The sequence below is a fragment of the Nicotiana attenuata genome, chromosome 2 (assembly GCF_001879085.1).
Source record: "Nicotiana attenuata strain UT chromosome 2, NIATTr2, whole genome shotgun sequence".
NCBI lineage: Eukaryota > Viridiplantae > Streptophyta > Magnoliopsida > Solanales > Solanaceae > Nicotiana > Nicotiana attenuata.
The window spans coordinates 39356408-39381013 of NC_031990.1; the positions used below are offsets into that span (position 1 = coordinate 39356408).

Sequence of the window (24606 nt, forward strand, 5' to 3'; positions counted from 1 at the left end):
CATTCAATTGTAGCATAATTGGGATTTTCAACATAATTGCATTTTTTTGCAGAAGATTTGTAGAAGTTTTAGTCGTTTTTGATTTGTGAAAACAGAATACAAAGCATCTACAATCAGAATACAAATAATCTACAATTTATCTACAAAATATCTACAAACTGGGTACATTAAATTTTAATATCCCAATTCCCATTCAATTGTAGCATAATTGAAATTTTTGACATAATTGCATTTTTTCAGAAGATTTATAGAAGTTTTAGTCGTTTTTTATTTGTGAAAACATAAAATAAAGCATCTACAATCAGAATACAAATAATCTACAATTTATCTACAAAATATCTACAAACTGGGTACATATTTGGACTCAACATGCTTCCCCTGAAATGTATGTTTCACATTTTTGATACATATTTTTATCCAAAACAGTACTAAATCACCCACTTAAATATAATTTTTATACAATATTGTTCAACTTTCATACAGTAGGTAAATGAATAAAAAAAAAAAAATAAACAATAGTCTATAATTTTTCTACAATTTATCTACAATTTTTCTACAATTTCTGCAATATAATGTATGTCATGTCTTTTTCTTCTTCTTCTTCTTCTTCTTCGAGTTTCAATCCGAAATTCAGCCAAAACCAAGTCTAATCTTCACCAAAATCTCTCAAAATTGAGATATAAACTCCAAACCATATTCCCAATCATTTGCAACAACACCCAATCCAAACAAATAATGATTTTTGAAAATCCAAATTTCAATTCAAAGCTTCAAAGCTTTTTAATGGCTGTCAATGGTGGAATTGCTACTCTCTTTTCCTTTGCTTTGTATTACTAAAATTTGGACATAATTGCGTTTGATGTAGAAGAATTGTAGAAGATTTAGTCGTTTTTGATTTGTGAAATCAGAAAAAAGGTTTGAAACACAGTGTATCGAAAAAGCAGAGACGCTAAATTTGAAACGAAACTGACGAAGAAGATTAATGTGTGTGATTTGCGTTGTGGAAGATCTGGAAGAATATTTAATTCCCCTTTTTTACCGTGCCTAAATAAGGAATCATAAAGCTACAGTGATTCCTTATTTAATGCATTGTATATATTATGTAGAAATACTATTAGCATGAATGGTAATATGCAAACTATGAACATATTTGGTAATATAGTTTCATATATGGTATATATACGAAAATTTTCCAAAAATAAAAGAACTGATTAGTGGGAACTGGGAAATTTGGGAATTGACAAAAGGGGGGTAACAAAGAATAGTAAGAAAAAAGAAAGGAACTAGCTATTACAACTTGCAAGATTTTATTATATATAAAGAAAGAAAAAATGTTTAATAAGGGAACTTTAATACTTCACCTAGCAGCTAAATAATACAAGAAAATTACAAATGAGCTTTTCCTCTTACATATACTGTTACAAAATGGTTAAGAACATAGTAATTGAATAGTAGTCGAAAATTTATGGCTGTGTAACAGAGTGAAAGAATTCAAAGAATGGCGCATAATGTCCTTCGTTTTTGCGGCCTTTTCTTCATCTTAGGGGGTCGCAAAGCTACCTTTATTGCAGTATCAAAGACAGTTTTCACGTTCTGAAAATGCCACCAAACAGAAATATCAAAGTAAATTAGGAGTCGATAAGATTGTTTATTTAGCGTGTAATGATGTTTAATGATTGATTAAGCTGTAATGGATTTGTTAATTACCTGCTGAGTCTTTGAGCTGCACTCAGTGTAGGCAACTGCTCCTATCATCTTTTTCAACTCCTCTCCCTAAGTAGAAATAACAGATTAGTTTCAAAAGTAGACCGCAAGAACTCAAATTTTCTGTTAATAGAAACGGTCAAAGAAAAGTAATTAATTTTAATCATCCCATAATTGGACTCACCTGAGAGGTTGTTATAGGAGTTGAACCTGGATGATCACTTAAATATTGCTTATCTTCCCTCAGGTCTGGCATCATTAGTTGTAAGACAGTCATAAATCAGGTTTCACATTTGGCTATAATATATGTTTTGATAATTAATTATGACAATATATTTATATATGTCTATATATAATGAAATACTAAATTGATCTTACCAAGTTTAGTTCCCACTAGAACAATTGGAATAGTAGGAGCATAGTGCCTTAACTCAGGGATCCACTGTTAATGATCAACAACGAGGATTTTTAGTAAGCAATTAAGACATATTTATCATGCTTGTATGATTTCTATATAAAAAAAAATCACTTATATGAGGAGAAATAGGTAACCTTTTTGTAAATGTTCTCATAGCTTGCCTTGCTTATTAGAGAAAAAGCAAGCAAAAAGACATCAGCTCCTCTATAACTTAGTGGCCTTAGCCTGTTATAGTCTTCTTGTCCTGCATTTCACAATCATGAATTCAAATTTCAATCACAATATCCCGTCCAGAAGAAAGAGAAAAGAAGAACGAGAAAAATAAGACCACGCAAATTAAATACACACTCAAAATCAATAGTGCTAAGGAAAAAAATCATGATTGAATTCAAATTCATATGTGAAATAAATTTGAAGAATTAACCTAAATAGTCGCGCATCCACCAACTTAAACTAAAAATAGCCGGTGGAAGTATAATATTTGCATAGTTTAGCCGGTGGAAGTATAATATATGCATCATTTATGTATTATATGTGTATAGTTATATATAACCAAATGTATAATCTATGTATATGGCTAGAAAAAGTAAACAATGAATATGTCGGCTATTTGAGTAAAGATTCCTAGAGATTTACCTGCAGTATCCCACAGGCCAAGGTTAACGGTGCTGCCATCCACCACCACATTTGCACTGAAATTGTCGAACACCGTTGGAACATAATCCTATCAAACAACATTCTTATGAAATCAACACGAAAGGGACAAAAAAACAAACATCCAAGAAATGAGGAGGAAATTTAAGTAAAGAAAGGGAAAAGGAAAAGATAAGAAAACCAATTAATATTACCGTAGGAAAGGTATTACTAGTGTATGAAATTAGCATACAAGTCTTTCCAACAGCTCCATCTCCAACTGTCACACATTTGATAAATCTAGCAGTAGTCATCGATCTTCACTTGGCTATTGCTTGCAACTTAGTTTGGTTTATTCTCTCAATGTTCTTGAAAGGCCACGGACTTAAGATGAGAAATACTTTCTTTTTATTCTTCACTGATACATCTCCTAGCTAGTATATATTCTTCAAATACTTCTCTTTTTGCTCATAATGATAAGACCAACATGTTTAAGTAAAAATAATTGGATTTTGAAACTTAATGAAACATATTTGGCAATGGAGAGGTTGGCATATTGGATGGTCTAAGCAATCATTGCTTACACGACCCTTTTTACTTTCCTTTAAGTTCAAGGCCAGATAGCTAAAGGGAAAAAGGAGGAAAACAAAAAGAAACAAAGGTTTGCAAAGTAGGTGTAGTGGTGAGTGTTAGTTGGATTAAGTATTGAAGAAGCAATTATATAAATGATCAAAAGACGGGAAAGGTTGCTTAATTGGACTATATTCTATGATGATCGAAACAGAATATATTTCAGAAAGTTGCCAAAAAAACAGAAATTTAAAAAATTAGGATGATAGGTGGCCTCAAAGTTTATACTAGGGTGTCACTCTTAATTATCATGGGTGGCTTTTCAGATTATCTGGTTGACGTTCAACGCGTTTGAGCTTATTATTGGCCCATGTACACCTTATAAAAAACTGTGCCTTTTTTTTTTTTTTTTTTTTGGCAAAATAACAAAATGAAGTAACTTTAAACGTCAAGCGTTGTAACAAAAGCAGTTGATATGCGACTGATGTATGTTTTATTCTTGACCAACCAATCAAAGAAGGTGCGGATCAAATTCACGTCTTTGCACCTTTTAATTACTCACAACGCAAATCCATTAATTGAAGTATAGATTACAATATGTTGGTTAACATAGTTGCAAATCTCAATTTTGAAAATATACCATCCTACTTGGTTTTAATATTTAGAACATTTACACATTTAAAAATTAGGTAGAAGAATAAAGTTTTTAATATTAGAATTTAAATTTATACTTGTCTAGACTTTTGATTTTTTTCAATTCGATTTGATTAAGCATATTATGTCGGTTCTTTTTGTAATATATCTAGAAGCATGTCTTGATACGCTTTCGACAGGAAATAAAAAGAGAAACACTATGGGGAAGTTCACTTTGCTATCTTTTACGTTCTTTTTGTTTCTTTAAAGATTTGGAACGATCATTTACGAAATCACTATAATGTGAAGTACATTTAGCCAAAAATTATAAAGGAATGTTGCTGTATAAGTCTAAATTTGGTAATTACAGTAACGGATAAGCACGACATAGGACGGAGTCGACCACGATACAGCGATTGACGGTCGTCCAAATGAAGGCCGACGACTAGAAGAGGGCAGCTGGGACAAGATAATAACGGTAACTTAAACTCAGAAAGAGACAGGAAGAATATTTCTTTGGATATTCTTTATGTTGTACTTTTTAGGATTTTTTGGGGAATGTCCCTTACAAATAGGAGGAGATAGTGAAAAATCGGGGGGTCTACCTTTTTGAGAACTAAGAGATATTGTAAAGTTGAGAGAAGAATATACGAAAGAATTGTCTTATTCATTTTATTCAAGCACACGTTGTTCAACCTTTATTCATAAATCTCAAGATCTCATGCACATACTGACTGTTCGCTTTTCCACGTCTTCAAAGAAAGGAAGTATCCAATCACACAATCATTAGGTGATAATTCCTTTACACTATAACCCTTGTCGTTTCTTCCATTTATTACATATTTATGATACTACATAATTTGTCAAGCATAGTATATTAAGCTCTCCTGGACTCTTCTCGCTAACAAGATTTTCGTTCTATTTGGTCTAGGATTTATTAGGCTCAACTGAGATTCACCTCATTAACTTATTATTAATTGGTTTAGCATTTATTTGCTCAAACAATTTGGCGGCATTTGTGGGGAGGTTTTAGTTGAAACTATAGTTCTTTCTAGATCATAAAAAAAAACAACTCTTCCACGTTTGTACAAACTAACAATGACAGGAAAAGGAGATGTGAGACTGAAAGCGATAGCAGGCATCCCTACCAACATTTTGAACACCACTAACGAAGATGGCAGGGGTGACGACGAGAATGTGACACCAAACGCTACGCCCAGGTAAAGTATTTCACCTCCCCCTCACGAAAGCGTGACGGTTTCACACGAAAGGTAAATCTCCACATCCACAGTTGAAGAAGCACCACCAGCAGTGAAGAAACTACTAGAAGAGTGGCTGACAAGCACTCTAAACAATATACTCGACAAACCCGCCCAAAGGGAGAAAGGAAACACCGCACAAGCAGATATCGTAATAACTACTGGCGAGCAGCCCATTCCTCAAACAGGTAACACTTAACCCACTGTGGATGCAGGTAACAATGCGCTCGCAGCCGTCTTAAAGAAAATGGAAGAAATGGAAATCGAAAACAAGGCGCTCCGCGACCAGATGAAAGAACACCAAAAAAGGGTCGACAAGATACCAGGCACCCCAAATTTAATACCAAAACGAGACGTTGGTCGATTCATCGAACAACCGTACAACGAAGAAACGGCTCCACACACCATTCCCAAAACCTTCAAAATGCCACCATACCTGAAGATATACGATGGTACTACAGATCTAGAAGATCATATCGTCCACTACGCTACATCGGTGAAGGGCAACGATCTCTCGAAGGAGCAAGTACCATAGGTGCTACTGAAAAAGTTCGGCGAAACCCTAATAGGAGGAGCCCTAACCTGGTCTTCACAACTGCCGCGCGCGGTCAATAGCAACGCTCGAGGAAATGGCCGACAAGTTTGTCACCACGCATACAGAGGCTAAGAAGGCGAAAGCTGATTGAATGACATATTCGTCGTTGGGCAATCACCTGGCGAGGGACTCAAAGACTTCCTCGCCCATTTTAACAGGGTGAGAATGAGCCTACCAAATGTATCAGAAGGGATGGCGGTAGCGGCCTTCTAGAACGGGTTGAGAAGGAACGGGTCAAGAGCAACCACAATGCCTATTGCGCCAAGGTGAGAGCCGACGAGGATGACCTTAACGGTCCAATTCAACGGCTCACATCAGTTCAAGCAGAATCAAGAAAGGATCGTCATAACGACGATCGAAGGGATTAGTCGAGCCCCCGTCTCAGCCGAGAAAGACATCAGCCCTACGTCAGAACAGCTGTCCCACCACCTCCTCGACATACAGAAGGACCGCCTGGGCCACACACAGGGACTCAGCAAAATGAAAGAGGTATGCCTCCACTCTTATCCGCTCACAATTTTTGTGTTTCCCCTTCAGAAATAGTGTACGGACTAGAGAAGCTTGACACGAAGGTGAAATGGCCACAAAAGATGAAGTCCGACCCAAATACTCGGAAGTCGAATGTCCTCTATGAATTTCACCAGGAACGAGGTCACAAAACCAAGGATTGCATAGGTCTGCGACAAGAGGTAGTGAGAATGTTAAACCAAGGGCACCTGAGGGAACTGATGAGCGACCGTGGACGAGCCAACTTTGCCCGCGGACGAGAACCACACCAGGGACCTCCAAAGCTACCCTCTCTCGCTCGCACCATCCAAATGATCATCAGTGGAGGCGATCAAGCAACGATCAACCATGTGAAGTTCACCACTACGTATAACCTGAAATGATCGATCACCCACGAACTGTACGACGACTTCAGAGATAGTATCATCTTCGATAAGTTGGATACCAACGGTTTGACTTTCCTTTATTTCGATGCTCTTGTTATTACTTTACGTTTTTAGACACTAATGTAAGAAGAATACTGGTAGACGACGGAAATGGCGCGTGTATTAGCCACAGTCGAGTCCACACATAAATGAGACTCGAGGACAAGATAATACCGCATTGCATAACACTAACAGGTTTTAACAATGCAGTTGAGCGAACCACCGGGGAGATAACGCTACCCGTTCTGGCCGGGGGCGTCACCTTGGAAACAACATTCCATGTCATGAAACAAGACACAGCTTACAACACCAACATAGGGCGGCCATGGATACACGCCATGAGGGCCATCCCATCGCGCCTCTACCAAGTAATCAAGTTCCCTACTCCTTGTGGAATATTCAGTATCCGGGGCGAACAACGCACCATCCAATAATGCTATCGCATCGCCCAGGATTGCACGTACACCCAACAGATGAAGTGAGCGGACGTAGAGTCATAGCAATTACCACAGTCGGGAATCAGACTCGACGTACAATCAAACGTCATCAAGGACCCCGACATCGTAGAAGCGGCTAAATCAACGGTAGAAGATCTCGATCCCGTCCAACTGAACAACAGCAACAACAGCAAAAAGGCTTACGTCGGGCATAAACTCTCAGAACCAGGTAAATTTCACAAGTTTTTAATTGACAATGCCGATCTGTTTGCTTTCTCCCTTGAAGATATGCCGGGTATACGGAAAGACATGGCCACACATAAGTTGAACATCAACCCACTCTATCCGCCAGTACGACAAATAAGAAGGAAATTCAATGCTGCAATCAAAAAGGCCGTAAGTGACGAAGTGGAGAAACTCCTCGCCAACGGTTCCATCTGAGAATCAAAATACCCCCAATGGGTCGCTAACGTGGTCATGGTGAAAAAGAAAAATGGAAAATGGTGGATGTGCATAGATTTCACAGACCTAAACAAGGCGTTCCCAAAAGACTCCTTCCCATTGCCGCACATCGACCAACTCATTGACGCAATAACAGGGCATGAGTTGCTAAGCTTCTTGGACGCCTACTCGGGTTACAACCAAATCCTCATGGAGGAAGAGGACCAAGAGAAAACTACATTCATCACTCATCAGGGAACGTACTGCTACAGAGTCATGCCGTATGGGTTGAAGAATGCGGGGGCAACATACCAAAGGTTGGTCTCTAAGATGTCCAAAGATCAATTCGGCAAAACAATGAAAGTCTACATCGACGACATGTTGGTTAAATAAAAAAGGAAAGAAGACCACATCGATCACCTAAAGGAAGCCTTCAGTATACTGAGGCGGTACGACATGGAACTAAACCCCGAAAAATGCGCCTTTGGCATAACCTCGGGAAAATTTCTCGGTTTCTTGGTATCACAAAGAGGCATCGAGGTCAATCCAGATGAAATCAAAGCCATTGAAGGGATACCTGAGGTGTTGAACAAGACACAGCTTACAACACCAACATAGGGCGGCCATGGATACACGCCATGAGGGCCATCCCATCGCGCCTCTACCAAGTAATCAAGTTCCCTACTCCTTGTGGAATATTCAGTATCCGGGGCGAACAACGCACCATCCAATAATGCTATCGCATCGCCCAGGATTGCACGTACACCCAACAGATGAAGTGAGCGGACGTAGAGTCATAGCAATTACCACAGTCGGGAATCAGACTCGACGTACAATCAAACGTCATCAAGGACCCCGACATCGTAGAAGCGGCTAAATCAACGGTAGAAGATCTCGATCCCGTCCAACTGAACAACAGCAACAACAGCAAAAAGGCTTACGTCGGGCATAAACTCTCAGAACCAGGTAAATTTCACAAGTTTTTAATTGACAATGCCCGATCTGTTTGCTTTCTCCCTTGATGATATGCCGGGTATACGGAAAGACATGGCCACACATAAGTTGAACGTCAACCCACTCTATCCGCCAGTACGACAAATAAGAAGGAAATTCAATGCCGCAATTAAAAAGGCCGTAAGTGACGAAGTGGAGAAACTCCTCGCCAACGGTTCCATCTGAGAATCAAAATACCCCCAATGGGTCGCTAACGTGGTCATGGTGAAAAAGAAAAATGGAAAATGGCGGATGTGCATAGATTTCACAGACCTAAACAAGGCGTTCCCAAAAGACTCCTTCCCATTGCCGCACATCGACCAACTCATTGACGCAACAACAGGGCATGAGTTGCTAAGCTTCTTGGACGCCTACTCGGGTTACAACCAAATCCTCATGGAGGAAGAGGACCAAGAGAAAACTACATTCATCACTCATCAGGGAACGTACTGCTACAGAGTCATGCCGTATGGGTTGAAGAATGCGGGGGCAACATACCAAAGGTTGGTCTCTAAGATGTCCAAAGATCAATTCGGCAAAACAATGAAAGTCTACATCGACGACATGTTGGTTAAATAAAAAAGGAAAGAAGACCACATCGATCACCTAAAGGAAGCCTTCAGTATACTGAGGTGGTACGACATGGAACTAAACCCCGAAAAATGCGCCTTCGGCATAACCTCGGGAAAATTTCTCGGTTTCTTGGTATCACAAAGAGGCATCGAGGTCAATCCAGATGAAATCAAAGCCATTGAAGGGATACCTGAGGTGTTGACCAGTAAGAAATAGGTGCAAAAACTGACTGGCCGCATAGCCGCTCTGTCAAGATTCATCTTGCGGTCATCCGACAGATGCCACAAATTCTTCAACGTGCTAAAAAAGGACAACGGGCTCCATTGGAACTTAGAATGCATCAATGCCTTGAAAGAACTAAAAGCATACCTGTTCTCGCCCCTACTACTTGCCAAAGCAAAGCCCGGCGAGCGCCTCTAGTTTATTTGGCCGTCTCAAAAGTCGCGGTAAGTACGATGTTGTTCCGTAAGAATAAAGGTACGCAATCCCCAATTTATTATATTAGCAAAACCCTGGTTGACACCGAAACGAGGTACCCCCACCTCAAAAAATTAGCCTTAGCATTTGTTATAGCTTCACGAAAGCTTAGACCCTATTTTCAGTGCCACCCTATATCAGTAGTGATGACTTTCCCCCTATGGAGCATCCTACATAAACCCGAATTGTCGGGAAGATTAGCCAAGTGGGCCATAGAAATGAGCAAGCATGATATAACTTATCAGCCGCGAACGACGATAAAATCGCAGGTACTCGCTGACTTCGTCACCGATTTCAGTACCAAAATAATGTCCGAGGTCGAGCAGGAAGCTTCTCGTACTTTCTCTGGGCAACCCGACCTCTGGGTCCTTTACGCCGATGGCGCATCCAACGCGTCGGGGTCTGGACTGGGACTCGTACTCGAGGTCCCAACATGGGAAATAATTCGCCAATCTATACGGTGCCCCGATATGACTAACAATGAGGTCGAGTATGAGGCCGTAATTGGAGGGTTAAAGCTAGCTCTCAAGTATGGAGCACAATAAGTCGTCCTTAGATGCGACTCACAACTCGTCGTCAACCAAGTTACAGGGACTTTCCAATTCAAAGAGCAAAGGCTATAAAAGTACCAAACAAAAATTCACAAACTACTATCGGAATTCGATGAATGCCGACTCGACAAGATACCCCGAGCTCAAAACATCGAGGCGGATGGCCTCGCTAAACTAGCAGCCGCCACCAAAAATATCTCTAAAGAAAACGTGATCTCCCTCCTCCACTCGTCAATAGACCAACTCGAGGTGCATTTCATAAATTTGACTTGGGACTGGCGCAACCGCATCATGACATATTTGCAGGAGGGAACACTCCCACAAGACAAAAAGGAAGCCATAGAGCTTCAAATGCAGGCGGCCAAGTACAGCCTCATAAATCACGACCTATACAAGAGAATGTTCGGGGGGCCCTTGGCAAAATGCCTAGGGCCGAGTCGAACAAGGCGCGTGCTCAAAGAAGTACACGAGGGTCACTGTGGTGCCCATGCAGACAACCGAGCCCTCGTCAGATGCCTCATTCGGGCAGGGTATTACTGGCCCACTATGAAAAAGGAAGCTGCAGATTATGTCAAGAGATGCGAGCAGTGCCAAAAGTACGCGCCTATGATACATCAAGCGGGCGAACTCCTCCACTCTATCACTTCGCCATGGCTGTTCATCAAATGGGGAATGGACATCGTCGGACCCCTCCCCGCGGGGCGAGGTAAGACACGTTTCCTTCTAGTTTTAACTGACTACTTTTCCAAATGGGTGGAAGCAGGTGCGTTCACCAAATACGCGAGCATGAATTCATCACATTTATATGGAAAAACATCATATGCCGCTTCGGCATCCCCAAAGAAATCAGCTGCGATAATGGGCCCTAGTTCACTGGGAAAAAGACGACCGAGTTCTTCGAAAAATGGTGCATCAAGCGAATACTCTCCACGCCATATCATCCAGCTGGCAATGGTCAAGCTGAATCCTCCAACAAACAATATTGAATATCTTAAAGAAAAAGCTTGAGAATGCCAAAGGGCTATGGTCGGAGTTGCTACCAGAGGTATTATGGGCCTACCGCACCACGCCAAAAACGAGCACAGGGGAAACGCCATATTCATTAGTCTACGGGACTGACGCCATGATACTTGTTGAGGTCGGAGAACCTAGCCTGAGATACTCCAATGAAAGCGGACTAAACAACGACGAGACAGAAAACAAGACCTCGACGAGGCAAAAGAACAAAGAGACATGGCTTATGTAAGGATGGTAGCCCAAAAATAGCAAGTGGAAAGGTACTACAACAAGAAGGCAAAAATACAACCACTCAAAGTAGGAGACATTTTCTCAAGGCCAAAACACAAACGACCAAAGACCCGAAAGAAGGCAAACTGGGAACCAATTGGGACGGGCCGTACAAAATCACAGCGGCATCAAGCAAAGGATCATTCCAACTAAAAATAATGGAAGGAAAACTACTACAAAACAACTGAAACGTCGCCCAACTCAAATACTTCAACTTCTGAAAAAGGACGCCCCTCAAGTCGTACTCTTTTTCCCTCACCAGGTTTTATCCCAATTGGATTTTCTCGGGGATGTTTTTAACGAGGCGACGAGGGGGACGTCTCGAAGTTTAAAGTATAATTCTTCTCCCCGCCCGCCGATGACCTCTCTAGGCCGAACGATGAAGGGACTAGATACATGGAAACTTCTCCAATATATGTATTGAAACAGACATATATAGTACTCCATTAAATGGAATAAAGCAGCATTTTGTAATCCATCAAGATATTCTCCAACAAAGAGAAATAAAGCAACATTTTACTCTCCATCGTTTTCTTTTGCATCTAACATTTGTCCTCGCTCGAATTACAACGGGTGAACATTTCGAACTTAACTCGAAATAATACCCCTACGGCCAAAGGCCATCGCCAAAAGAAAGCATTCAACCTCGCTCGAATTACAACGGGTTAACATTTCGACCTTAACTCGAAATAACACCCCTACAGCCAAAGGCCATCGCCAAAAGAAAACATTCGACCTCGCTCAAATTATGTAACATTCAACCTCGCTCGAAATAATACCCATACGGCCAAAGGCCGTCGCCAAAAGAAGACATTCGACCTTGCTCGAATAACGTAACATTCAACCTCGCTCGAATTACAACGGGTTAACATTTCGACCTTAACTTGAAATAACACCCATGTAGCCAAAGGCCATCGCCAAAAAAAGACATTCGACCTCGCTCGAATTACTTCAACATTCGACCTCGCTCGAATTACTTAAACATTCGACCTCGCTCGAGTTACTTAACATTCGACCTTGCTCGAATCATTTAACATTCGACGTTGCCCGATTTACCAAGATCTACAATCGACTACGCCAAAACGATATACACAATCGGCAAAAAGCCAGCGACCCTCTCACAAAAAATAAATAACAATACGGAAGTGCACAACAAAAAGGTAATCATTCCATTACTATTGTTGTATTACAAAAACTTTTTACAAAGGGCTCGACGACGACCTCACAAAAACAACTAAGCAAAACAAAATAAATACAACAGCCCTACGTCGTGTCATCCCCTGCAGCATACTCTTCGTTATACCAAGAATCGGAGGCGAGCATGTCTGCATCATCATCATCGACATCATCCCCACCAGGAATACATGGATCATAACCGCAGGCTTCACGGGCTCAACGTGCTTTAACACGAACACCCTCGAGTTCTGCCTTGGAAGCCTTCCCAATAGCCTGCAGGGACTTGTACACGTCAAGCTGAGCCTCAGCATGGACCCACATCTCATACAACTCATGCGGCACGACGAGATCAACTGAGGTATGAGACGTGGAGGGTTGCGACTGCCGTCGCACCTCCTCCGCCTTCAAAGCAACAACCTATTCGTTCAACACGAACAACTCCGCCTATAGATCTTGGATCCGTTCCTCCAACCTAGCTACCTTTAGAGCCGACGTCTCCATCTTATTGTCCCGCTCAGACCTACAAACACAAAGGGCGTCTTCCAGAGCCGCTACCTTAGATCTGCAGTCACCTTGCACTTTTCAGCACAAGCCAACTCATCAGCCTTAACGCTCAATTCACCCCTTAGATCGATAACCTCCGCCTCTCTTCGACCAAGCTCAGTAGTCAAAGTGGCCACCCACGCCTGAAGGTCGGTGTTCTCGGCCATCACCCCCTTGCTCACCTGAAACTCAAAATGCTTGGCCTTAAGAGCCGCCTCAAGTTCACTATATTGGCCAATAGCCTTCATAAGCTCTTCATCCCGCTCTTTCAGCTCTTCAACCTTCTGCGCCAACTCTTCCTCCTTCTTCTTAAGACCGTCACGAAACAACTGAAAATTGATATCTTGAGTGAAGACATTGGCCAATACACGATGCTTGGTGCGATACTCTTTGTACTTAGAGGCCACCTTCCCAAAAACGATCATCCTTCGTTCATCCCTCCGATCGCGCTCAATCACCATGATGAGAGTTGGACATGCAGAGGAAAGAAAGATAGCTTAAGTAGGTTACGCATACAAAACAACTCCAAAAACAAAAAGAAGAGAGAAAACACTTACCCGCAAAGCCATGCCAAAAATACCCGCGATAGCTCCGCGTCACTCATCGCCTGAAGCGCCGTGTTCTCGGAAGCAGCATACAAAGGGGCAAATGCCGACACTGCCTGCTCGGAGTTCGCTAAAAGGTCATAATCCACGGGAATGACTACGTGTCATTAAGACCCTACATCCTCGCTTCCACGCGGGTATGTCTCTCCAAGATGGCTCACACATCTTCAGGATCGATGTTCGAGCCTGAACCATCGTCCTCCACAAGCACCGTTCCATCCCCTCCGGTAGCAGACGACGCACCACCTTCAGCATATCGTACAGGTCCCCCGCCTTGACATGTATCTTCGGCCCTAGGGGACCTCCCCGCCAAAATGGCGTCTGCCATAAAAACAACCCCTGTGGCTAACCTAGGCAAAGACGCCACTCTCTAAGTAACAATTTTTCTCTTTTGAACATCGGTGGTGATGGCCTTCCCAAGCTCCACCCTCCTCCTCTTTCTCGATGAAGATTCATCCCCGTTGGAAGACTCATATACGAGGTGGTAGGTAGGCCGGGAAGAGATCTCGTCCCGTACAGCGACATTCTGAGGAGGGTCCCTTGTTGGTAAAGTCTGAGTACGACCTCCGCGGATGGACTCGACTAAAGTAAATTGCATCCCTGCCGATGCAAATGGCCTGGCAAAATACCAGGACTCGAGCCTTCTTTTTGGAAATCCGTCCGCCTGTCACCAAAAAGAGGCCGTGTCAATAAATGGCAGCAAACAACCGAAGGTCGAAGCAAAAGTGACACTTACCAGACGAAACCTTCGGTCCAAAGCGTTCAAGGAAAGCGGCCCAATCTTGAATCCCCATCATGTGAGGTAGCACGCGAGCTACCAATCTTCAATGCCGACGACGAGAAAAGGTGCACGTCTCTCAGCTGCATAGAAAAATCACAGGTGAATAAAAATCAAAAAGAACGAAAGTAGATAACTAGTGTACATCATCGACACCTATGGTTATGATTCCACTGCTCTGGAAATCTAGCAGGGTCCGACACCAAGTGCTCCGTTTTGATGAAAAATACTTGTACCAAAACTTCCGCTCGCCCTGTCATCCATTCCAACCACCATGCCCCTAGTCCTGTAATGTTGCAGATGTATCATAGTACCCCTATGAAAGTTCAAGGTAAAATAAATGTAAAAGGTGCTGAATGCGAACCTCACACCCAGCCAACTCCGCATACTTCGTCATCATCAGAAAGATTTTGTACAAGTACGGAGACAGCTGTGCCAGCAGACTTCATAAAACCGACAGAACTCCTCCGCCAGCGGAAGAAGAGGGAAGGTATGACCAATCACAAAAGGATACACATAAAGAGCATAATATCCCGGTCCATGGACCTCCACGATGTCCCCCCCAGCCGGAACCATCTCGACGTGAAGAGGAATATGGTACATAGACTGGAGTTCATTTATTTGAGATGGCCAGTTTCAGAGATCACCGGAACGGGAGAAGGAGCAAGTTCCTTATAGAAATCGTTCCTCGACAAAGGGTTTCTGGGGAACATCTCTTCTACGGTAGGGAAACTGTCACCCTCCTCAGCCGCGATATCCTTGCCACCGGAAGGAGGGGCCACTAACAACGGAATGACATCGGAAACTTCATCATGTACACGAAAGGTTTGGGGCATCTCGATAACAGAGGGTGTGCTAGTAAACCTGAAGGGAGGAACAGTGACTGAACGGGAAGATGGGAAACAGAATCATAGAAACAGAGCTAAGAAATGAGAAAGATGATCAAAGGAGAAGCACACAAACGATGTCTCGGGAAGATGCGTAATGATGATGCGCGTGGTAGTAACGTCACATCTTGATAACCACATCAATCAGGATTCAGTAGGTTGTGTCTCTCTCTCAATCTTGGTCAACCCGGCGTAATTTAATAGCCAAATTCTCCCACAACAAAAACGAATGATGTTCGCTTATCGAGGACGTGCATGGCTACGACCTCAACAAGCGGAGGGACTAACCGTATAGGTCTAAATTTGGTAACCACGGTAACGGATAAGTACGACATAGGGCGGGGTCGACCACGACACATCGACTGACGGTCGTCCAAATGAAGGCCGAACAAGAAGCGGGCAGTTGAGATAAGGTAATAAAGGTAACTTAAACTCAGAAAGAGACAGGAAGAATATTCCTTTGGATATTCTTTAGTTGTACTTTTTAGGGTTTTTTGGGGAATGTCCCTTATAAATAGGAGGAGATAGTGAACAATGAGGGGATCTGCCTTTTTGAGAACTAAGAGATATTGTAAAGTTGAGAGCAGAATATACGAAAGAATTGTCTTATTCATTTTATTCAAGCATATGTTGTTCAACCTTTATTCATAAATCTCAAGATCCCATACACATACTGATTGTTCGATTTTCCACGTCTTCAGAGAAAGGAAGTGCCCAATCACACAATCATTGGGTGACAATTCCTTTACACTATAACCCTTGTTGTTTCTTCCATTTATTACATATTTATGATACTACATATTTTGTCAATCATAACATATTAAGTTCACTAATTAATGCTCCTGAACTCTTCTCGCTATACAAAAGTTTCGTTCTATTTGGTCTAAGATTTATTAAGCTCAACTGAGATTCACCCCCATTAACTTATTACTAATTGGTTTAGAATTTATTTGCTCAAATAATTGTCAATTATGAAAAGTGTGAACTTGAAGGACGTAATGGTGAGAAATCAATTTCGGGAGTTTGATATTGTCGTTCCTTTTTCTTCTCCAGAATAGTGCATTCTAGTTTATTACACCCAATTATACACACAATTACACACATATAGAACATAAATTATGCATATATTATACTTCCACCAACTATTTTCAATTTAAGCGATTGGGTGGGCTGCTATTTCGGTTAATTCTTCTTATGTAAATTCAGCTTTGGAAAAATTATATAATATAGCTTCCCCAAAAGTAATGGCCGACATAGTATAATTTTTTGTATATTAGTATATAATTAACGAATATAATTATTTTTGGCCGATCAACCAAATATGTAACATGCCCAAATTCATTTGCTACAAGTTATCCAATGGACTTGTAAATTCATTTAATGCCTCCTAGATTATGGGCTTCATGTGGGCTGCTTATCTAGCTTTACTTTCAGGGGAATTTGCATCTATACCCGCTTTTTGGGTCACATTTTAACTTATACCCGCTTTGCAAAAATAATTATAAGCGTACCCACTTTTTGCGTAACTTCAGGCATACGGGCCTGAAGTATTAAAGGCTATCACGCAAATATCAGCATTCTAGTAGACGGACCTGAAGTAGCAAAAATTGCTGAACCAAGTGTTGGCTGAAGTTTTTGTTTGTAATTGCTGAACTTAAGCATTCTAGTAGCTGAAGTTTTGTTCTCTATTTGCTAAAGTTTTTGTTTGTAATTGCTGAACTTAAGCAGTCTAGTAGCTGAAGTTTTGTTCTCTATTTGTTGAACTTCAGCATGTTTTAGCTCAAGTTTTGTTCTATATATAGCTGAAGCTTTGTTATGTTTGTGATGAACTTCAGGGCTGAAGTTTGTTTTGTATTTGCTAAACTTCAACATTCTAGGAGCTGAAGTTTTTGTTCATATTTGCTGAACTTAAGCATTCTTAGAGCTGAAGTTCTAAAACAACAATGACAAATTGTCATTAAGATCCAGTTGCTATAATGGAATTATCAGGAAATTTGAAAAGCAATATATACTCCTATAAAACAAGACCATTAGTAAAAGTAACATCTTTCAATTGTTGAACGTTGGGAGAAAGCAAAAATGGTCAGCTTTCAATTGTTGAACGTTGATAGTATTGTAATTATTGGACATAGCAGCACCAACAGCAGCAGCAGAAAGTTCATCCCTATGAACTTAAGTTTCATAGCAGCACCAACAACAGTAGAATAAAGAAGAAGAAGAAAATGAAGTAGGATAAGGAGGAGGAGAAAGAGGACTGAAGTTGTTTAAAAAGTGGGTACAAATTAAAACTTTAAAAAAAATGAGTATAGGTTAAATGGGGGCGAACAAATAAAGCGCCCCGTGCAATTGTTACTTACTTTCGGGTGAGTTCCGGGGTGGTTCCGGACCATTTCTAAGCTATTTTTAGCTGATGGTTTTTGGCTACAGCAGTGTTCTACGCGATCGCGGGGAATTGGATGCGATCGCCGTGAGTAAAATGCGAACAAAATATTAGTGCTTCGCGATCGCGGATGAGCCATCGCGATCCCATAGAGTAAATATTCTGCTGCACTAATCCCACTTTGGAAGCTTATATCTCACAATCTATAAGGAATTTGGAGATGACCCAAAAATAAAAGTTGTAGCCCTTTGTGTCTAGTTTTCAGAAATGTAAACTAATCGGAATTTAGATTTGTGTACAAAAAGTTATGGTAGTTACACTATAGGCTGTCCGGGGAGAGTTTGAAATTCTCCGTTGCATGGGGCTGATTGGGTAAGCTTATATCTCGCAATAAATAATGACTCTAGAAATGAGCAACCTTTTATATTGTAGCCCTTGGTGTCTAGTTTTCAGAACATCAAACCATTTGTCATTTGGAGTTGTGTGCAAAAAGTTATGACCATTACACTGGACGCTGTCCGGAAGAGCTGGGAACTTGTTCTTCGCGATCGCGAAGCATTGTTCGCGATCGCGAAGGGCAAATTTTGGGCTGAGAAAAGTTGTGCTTTGCGATCGCAAAGCATGTTCCGCGATCGCGAAGAGTATATACCTGGGCAGAAGCTTTATTTCGAGGTTTTGTCCATTTTTCTCATTTTTGGAGCTATGGAGCTCGGATTGAAGCGATTTTTGAGGCGATTTTCACCATATGGACTGGGGTAAGTGTTCTATATCCAAAAATGATTATATTTAATGATTACATGGTTATTTTCATCAAGTATTATTGAATCAAATGAAAGAAATTGGAGAAAATTTTGTAAACTCTTCAAAAACTAAAATTCTAGATTTGGAGGCCGAATTGTTGTCGAGTTTTGGTAAATTTTGTATGATTGGACTCGTGGTTGGTTGGATGGGGTTTCATATTTTGTAACTTTTGCCGGGTTCCGAGATGTGGTCCCCACGGGCGAATTTTGAGTGCAATTTCGGATTTTTGATGGAAAATGTAGAATTTCATATGGAATTAATTCCTATAATTTTTTATTAACTGAATCGAATGGCTAGATTCGAGGCATTCGGAGGTCGATTTGAAAGGCAAAGGCATTGCGGAGTAGGATTTTGCTCGGATTGAGGTGAGTAATGATTGTAAATGATATTTGAGGGTTTGAAACCCCGGATTGCACACCGTAATGCTATATTGAGGTGACTTGCACGCCGGATAACGAGCGTGGGGTAGAGCACCGTTGGGGATTGTGACTTAGTCCATCCCGATTGATGATTTTATCACGTATTTGTTTTAAATTTATTTGTTATCATCATGATTTGGGCTGAATGCCATATTTGGGCTTCGTGCCAACTATTTGAACCCTTCGGGGATGTTTATCACTATTTCCTTACTGTTTTGAATTATTACTTGAACTTAGTCCTGTTGGTATCTACTGTTTTACAAACTCAGTCACTTTTACTCAGATTTGAAACTTAATTGATATTTCTAAATGATGTTTTGGGCTGAGGACTACTGTTTTACTAATGCCAGAGGGGCTTGTGATGATTTTCGGACTGAGTGAGGCCGAGGGCCATATGTGAGGATATGATGAGTGATATGAGGACAAGGGCCTGAGATACATTTATATGCCACGATGTGGCTTGAGAGATGTGAGGCCGAGAGCCGAGTTATGTGAGGCCGAGTGCCGAGAGATGATGCCACGAGGTGGCTTGATATTGTGCTTGGGCCGTAAGGGGCCCCTCCCGGAGTCTGCACACCCTCAGTGAGCGTCGTCGACGAAAAAAATATGGAGCGGACTGCACGTCGCAGCGATACATGGATCTGGTTGCGCGCCGCAGCGATATATGGATCGGGCTGCACGTCGCAGCGGTTACTATATGATACTATTTTGAGAGTGATCTGAGAGAGTGAGAGCCCGAGGGGCTGAGAGTGAGCCCGAGGGGCTGATACTATTCTGAGAGTGAGCCCGAGGGGCTGGTACTGTTCTGAGAAATTGCCCGAGAGGAGAACCTTTATGTGTTCATTTTTCATATTTACTTGTCATTTTATCGGTTAAAAGTCATTTCAAAAGAATTTGAACTGAGCTAAGATGTTTTTAAGAGATTTCGCAGCTTCATTGTTTTTTTTAGATGGTTTTATACTGCTTCTATATAGCATGTTGATATGCTTTACGCGATTTCTTAATGCTCAGTTGTTATTTACCTTTATTACTCACCGAGTTGGAGTACTCACTTTACTCCCTGCACCTTGTGTGTAGATGCAGGTATTTATACATCCGGTATCGGGTTTTGGCTGATTGGAGGCAGGGTTATCGGAGTTTAGCGAGGTGGCTGTCAGCGTTCGCAGCATCGCTTTTCTCCCTTTTCGTTCATCAGTCCTATTTTGTATATTTCAGACCTTGTAGTTGTCTTTATACTCTAATAGATGCTCATGACTAGTGATACCCCGGTTTGGGTTGTGTTTGGGTTGTACTTCTGCATTGTTACGGTATTATCTACTGTTTAGAAATTATTAATTCATGTTTTAGCTTGTGTTATTGCTATCTAGCTGTTTCACTTCGAATTGGAGATGCGTCGGCTAGCCTTATCTTCACGAGAGGCGTCTTTACGACCGGGTATAGGTTTTGGGTCGTGACAAGTTGGTATCAGAGCCTAGGTTACATAGGTCTCATGAGTCATGAGCAGGTTTAGTAGAGTCTCGCAGATCGGTACGGAGACATCTGTATTTATCCTCGAGAGGCTGCAGAACCTTTAGGAAAACTTCACATTCTTGAATTCTTATCGTGCGTCCTTGATTCAGCTTTAAAAGTAACTCTTGCAATTCCTTCCACGTGTTCGTATGCGCGAACGAAGCGCTCAGTATCAGATGTGCCTTGATGGCTTGTGATTCCCTGATCGAGGGGCGAGATGTGATCTCTGTGAGTTGATGTTGGGCCAGTCTGGAGGACTTGAGGCCGGATCTTTGCATATGGCTTGAGCACCAAGGTGCTGATTATGTGAGCTGTGTTTTTGAACTTATATATTCAGTAGTGCCCCTATTAGTAGAAATGATGGCTGGATGGCTATACGATGAGTATGTAATGACTGCGAGATGCGATCATATAAATTGGAAGCAACGAGAAGGGTCGGCTGGAGTATAGATGAACTATTAGGTGTTTGATTTCCATTGTGATTGGATGTGTAGCCCCAAGTTATGGGTGCGTGGAGAATCTTTTCATGTCTCCTAGTTGGGAGTGAAGTAAATTTCATGTTGTGGTATGAGTTTAGACTCAGGAAGATTAAGTGACTGTGTAATGTGTATGACAGTGGAAGGTATACAAAAATATTAGTTTGAGGCGAAATAGGTGGGTTATCTCCTGCGGAGTGTTCCGAAATTGTGTGATCCCTATGTTGTATGTTAGAAGATCTCATTTATAAGTGAAATATACGTGTTGAAATCTAAATTGGGTCGCTTAGAGAGTGGGTGTTTCTGTTTCGAAAGTGAATGCGAGAATTGCAGAAGAGTTAAATTCTAGGTGATCTATGTTTTCACAAGCTTATAAGGGATTTGAGTTTAATCTCACTATGGTATTATGGCCTCAATAGAGTATAAGAGTTATGAGTTATGGTATGTGTTTTAATCTATGGCTTCGAGCCAAGTTGGGGAGTTGCTATTGATTAGCTGATTGCACGGTTATGTTCTATGTTGGTTCCGATTTAGGGCGTGCTGGTGAATCAGTTCTGGGTTGCGGAGATTGAGCCCGAGGATGGCTCGAGTAAAGGACATTTTCGGCTAAGGTAAGGCTATATTCCGTAGTGTCAGAAGTGCCAATGAGGCACTGGTTGTTCGGTTCTGTTGATCAGGTTAAATTGCGATTCGATTAGAGTGGATGACTCTCAGGAATGGTTCTAATGTGCTCAAAATTTTGCATGTAATAATTGGGGAATTTCAGGTTGTATTTTGTTGCTAGAAATTGAGGTTTGCATTTAGAGGGTGTCAAGATTTGTGGTTTTTCTATATCAACTATGGGCTTCTATGTGGCACCATCAGGAAGGTACAAGTAATGGTTCGGAATCCGTAGAATGTCTCTTCAGAGTAAAGTATTTCGAACGTGGTGCTTGCGGGAATATTTAAAAGAGTATTCAGCGGCTTATGAGCCTTATACGCTGTGGTTTCATGTTAAAGTTTGAAGGGCAAGTTTCAGTTAAGGATAAGGGTGTACTAACCTGGAAACAAATAAAGGTGAAAGTAACTCGGCATGGTAATGGATACGATAGGGTCTTACTGAACTAATGATATGGTGATGCTTTACAGATGTTTTGTGGCAGTATTCTTGGGTTGGTAACCTACATGGCCTGGTCAAGCCAGAGGAATTCCGCTTTGATAGCTTGTTATGTGCGAGCAGATTTGAAAGTTTTCTTGATGGTTTTTACCATGGTTCGAGCCGGATATCTTCTACCGGTGTGAGGAACATATTTTATATTGTGAACTCCTCCTAGATGGGAGCAAATAGAAGATTTCTAACTGCCCGGAATGTAATTTTCCTATAGCCTGGAAATTTTAACGATATTCTTGTGTTTGCAACATGATGGCATGATAGGCGTGGTGTGTTGTACATGCTTAATGTTTTCATGTACGAGGTGGCAGTTCATTCTTGAAGGGAAGGTCACGAATTCTGGATAGAATAGTCAGTTTCAGATAATTAGATCGAAAGTTATAACTGCTCGGTAAAACCTGAGAAGGGTGCACATTATATTTTGACTAACAGATGTTTATTGGTATTTCAACACTCACTTGGTTGATCGACTACCAATATTCCGATATTGTTATGTAGCGTAGAAAAATTTTGAAAATAATTATCATGGGATGATCGTACTTGAAGGATATGTTAGTCATTTGAGTGCTGAGGTTGTGATCAGTTATGGTGATTTATGTGATCTATGAATTTGGAGACGGGGAATTCTCAAAAATTGGGATTTTGGCATGTTTGAGGTGAGTATTTGTATCTAAACTCATTGGATGCACCAGTTGAGCTAATTGATGGTGATAACTATGCGATGTGAGTGCGAATGTATGTGAGGTTTGAACCTATGTGCAAGCACCGAGCCAATATTCATGCTCGGGAAGATGCGTGGTCTATGATATGCCTAGAGTGGGATATTGAGCTTAAAGGTATAATGTTTCTCGTATTCGTAACTTTGTTGAGAACTATTTGGACTATACTTGAGATTTCCAAGATGCTAATTTCTGGAACAAACTTGGTAATTACTAATTCTGTGTTAATTTGCCGATTTGAGCTGTGATAGCATAGTTTGCTCATGCCTACAATATAGAGTGTTATTTATGCCAGTCCAGGACCATGAGAATCTTATTTCATTTAGCATATACAGGTGTACTTGTTAGATTACTCCTATATGATATGCTTGGACTGGAGGTCTGTGACCATGCTAGGTGGATTATATTATTGGCAACTAAGTTGCTCGTGAAGTTGATGTCAATGTGAGCTATAGAAGAGCTGGTTATTATTATTCTATTCATGTATCTTGGTTCCACTGTGATTGATGATCTCATAGCATATCGTTGGGGTGGTACTTGTGGAACTTGCAAAACGGCTCTCTTCTTTGAGGTATTTTCCCTTTCTGTGGTAGTCGTATGGTGCGATTCTATTGGGATTTATAGTGGAAGTCGAGCTGGAAGAGTAATTGGGTGTTGCTCGATGAACAGCGTATCGGTTATGTCCTATCGGGATTGCATGGTATGTGTTACTTGTGTCACCGTGGGTGTAATGATTTGCTTTGGTTTCCGACATCGAATTGTGCGTGGTTGTCATTTTCGAGTATGGTGACTTGGGGTGTCTCAAACTAGTGTTTGGACAGGGTCGCTTTCATTCATCGAAGTTATGTGGAGGTATGACCTTGCGAGTTAGATTCATGTGTTCTATTTCTATGATGTGAGACAGGTTCTCAGCCTTGTGTTGTGATGGTACTGGCGAGCTTGAGGTACAGCTATTTCAATTGAGTCATTTTCATGAATTGAGTATGTTTGGACCATTGCTTATTGGTGCGAGTATTACGCAAGTTGTGGCTTAGACCTATATTGATGTGTCATGTCACCAGAGTGGTGTGTTGGATTAGAGGAGATCGTTGGGATCATTAATGAATACAAACGGATTCGGTTCCGGTGTGTTAGAAGGATAATATCGATGTTCGGCTTAGAAATTTGCTATGGCCCTTGCCAAAGGAGAAGTGGCTTCATGAATGGTTGATCTAAGAGATGGTTATGGCTTACCGTGTGATTTAGTTATCATTGGCAGTATATGAAAGTGTTGAGATGAGACCTTAGTTGATAAGATTTTTTCTATCGGTATTCAGGCGTTGTGTGCAGCTGCTATGATTAGAAGTTATCACTAAAAGCATTTGAGTTATGTGATCTATCATGTAATTGCACCTGAGGTTGCAGGTATGGATTATTACAGCTGGTTCGGGCTTCTTCTGAATATAGATGTGAAGTTCTGACCTTGTGTATGATTTCAGAAATGGAAATGTGGTTCTAAAGTTTATGGACTAGAATGGGTGGCGAAATTTCAGTTACAATGTATTGTCGGACCTATATGAGATAGGGTGATGTGGAATCACCCCCGGATATATGTGTGGCAAGGTTATTCAACGATTGTTTGGCTTTTGGAACAACTCTGGGCACGTTCGAGGACGAACGT

At 41.3% G+C, this 24606-nt stretch overlaps 1 protein-coding gene across 1 annotated transcript; it reads right to left on the bottom strand.

Moving 5' to 3' along the window:
• LOC109207634 (rac-like GTP-binding protein RAC13) lies at positions 1285-3396 on the bottom strand. Its single transcript, XM_019370587.1, has 7 exons — positions 2971-3396; positions 2759-2846; positions 2257-2366; positions 2083-2146; positions 1889-1953; positions 1708-1773; positions 1285-1593 (listed from the first exon to the last, which is right to left on the bottom strand). The coding sequence occupies exons 1-7, from the start codon at positions 3067-3069 to the stop codon at positions 1492-1494; spliced, it is 594 nt and encodes a 197-aa protein (XP_019226132.1). The 5' UTR covers positions 3070-3396; the 3' UTR covers positions 1285-1491.

Coding starts and splice junctions, on each gene's coding strand:
- LOC109207634 (XM_019370587.1), bottom strand. CDS start 3,069: ATGACTACTGCTAGATTTATCAAATGTGTGACAGTTGGAGATGGAGCT. Junction 2,847..2,970: donor CTAGTAATACCTTTCCTACG/GTAATATTAATT, acceptor GTTGTTTGATAG/GATTATGTTCCAACGGTGTT. Junction 1,594..1,707: donor GCAGCTCAAAGACTCAGCAG/GTAATTAACAAA, acceptor TGGCATTTTCAG/AACGTGAAAACTGTCTTTGA.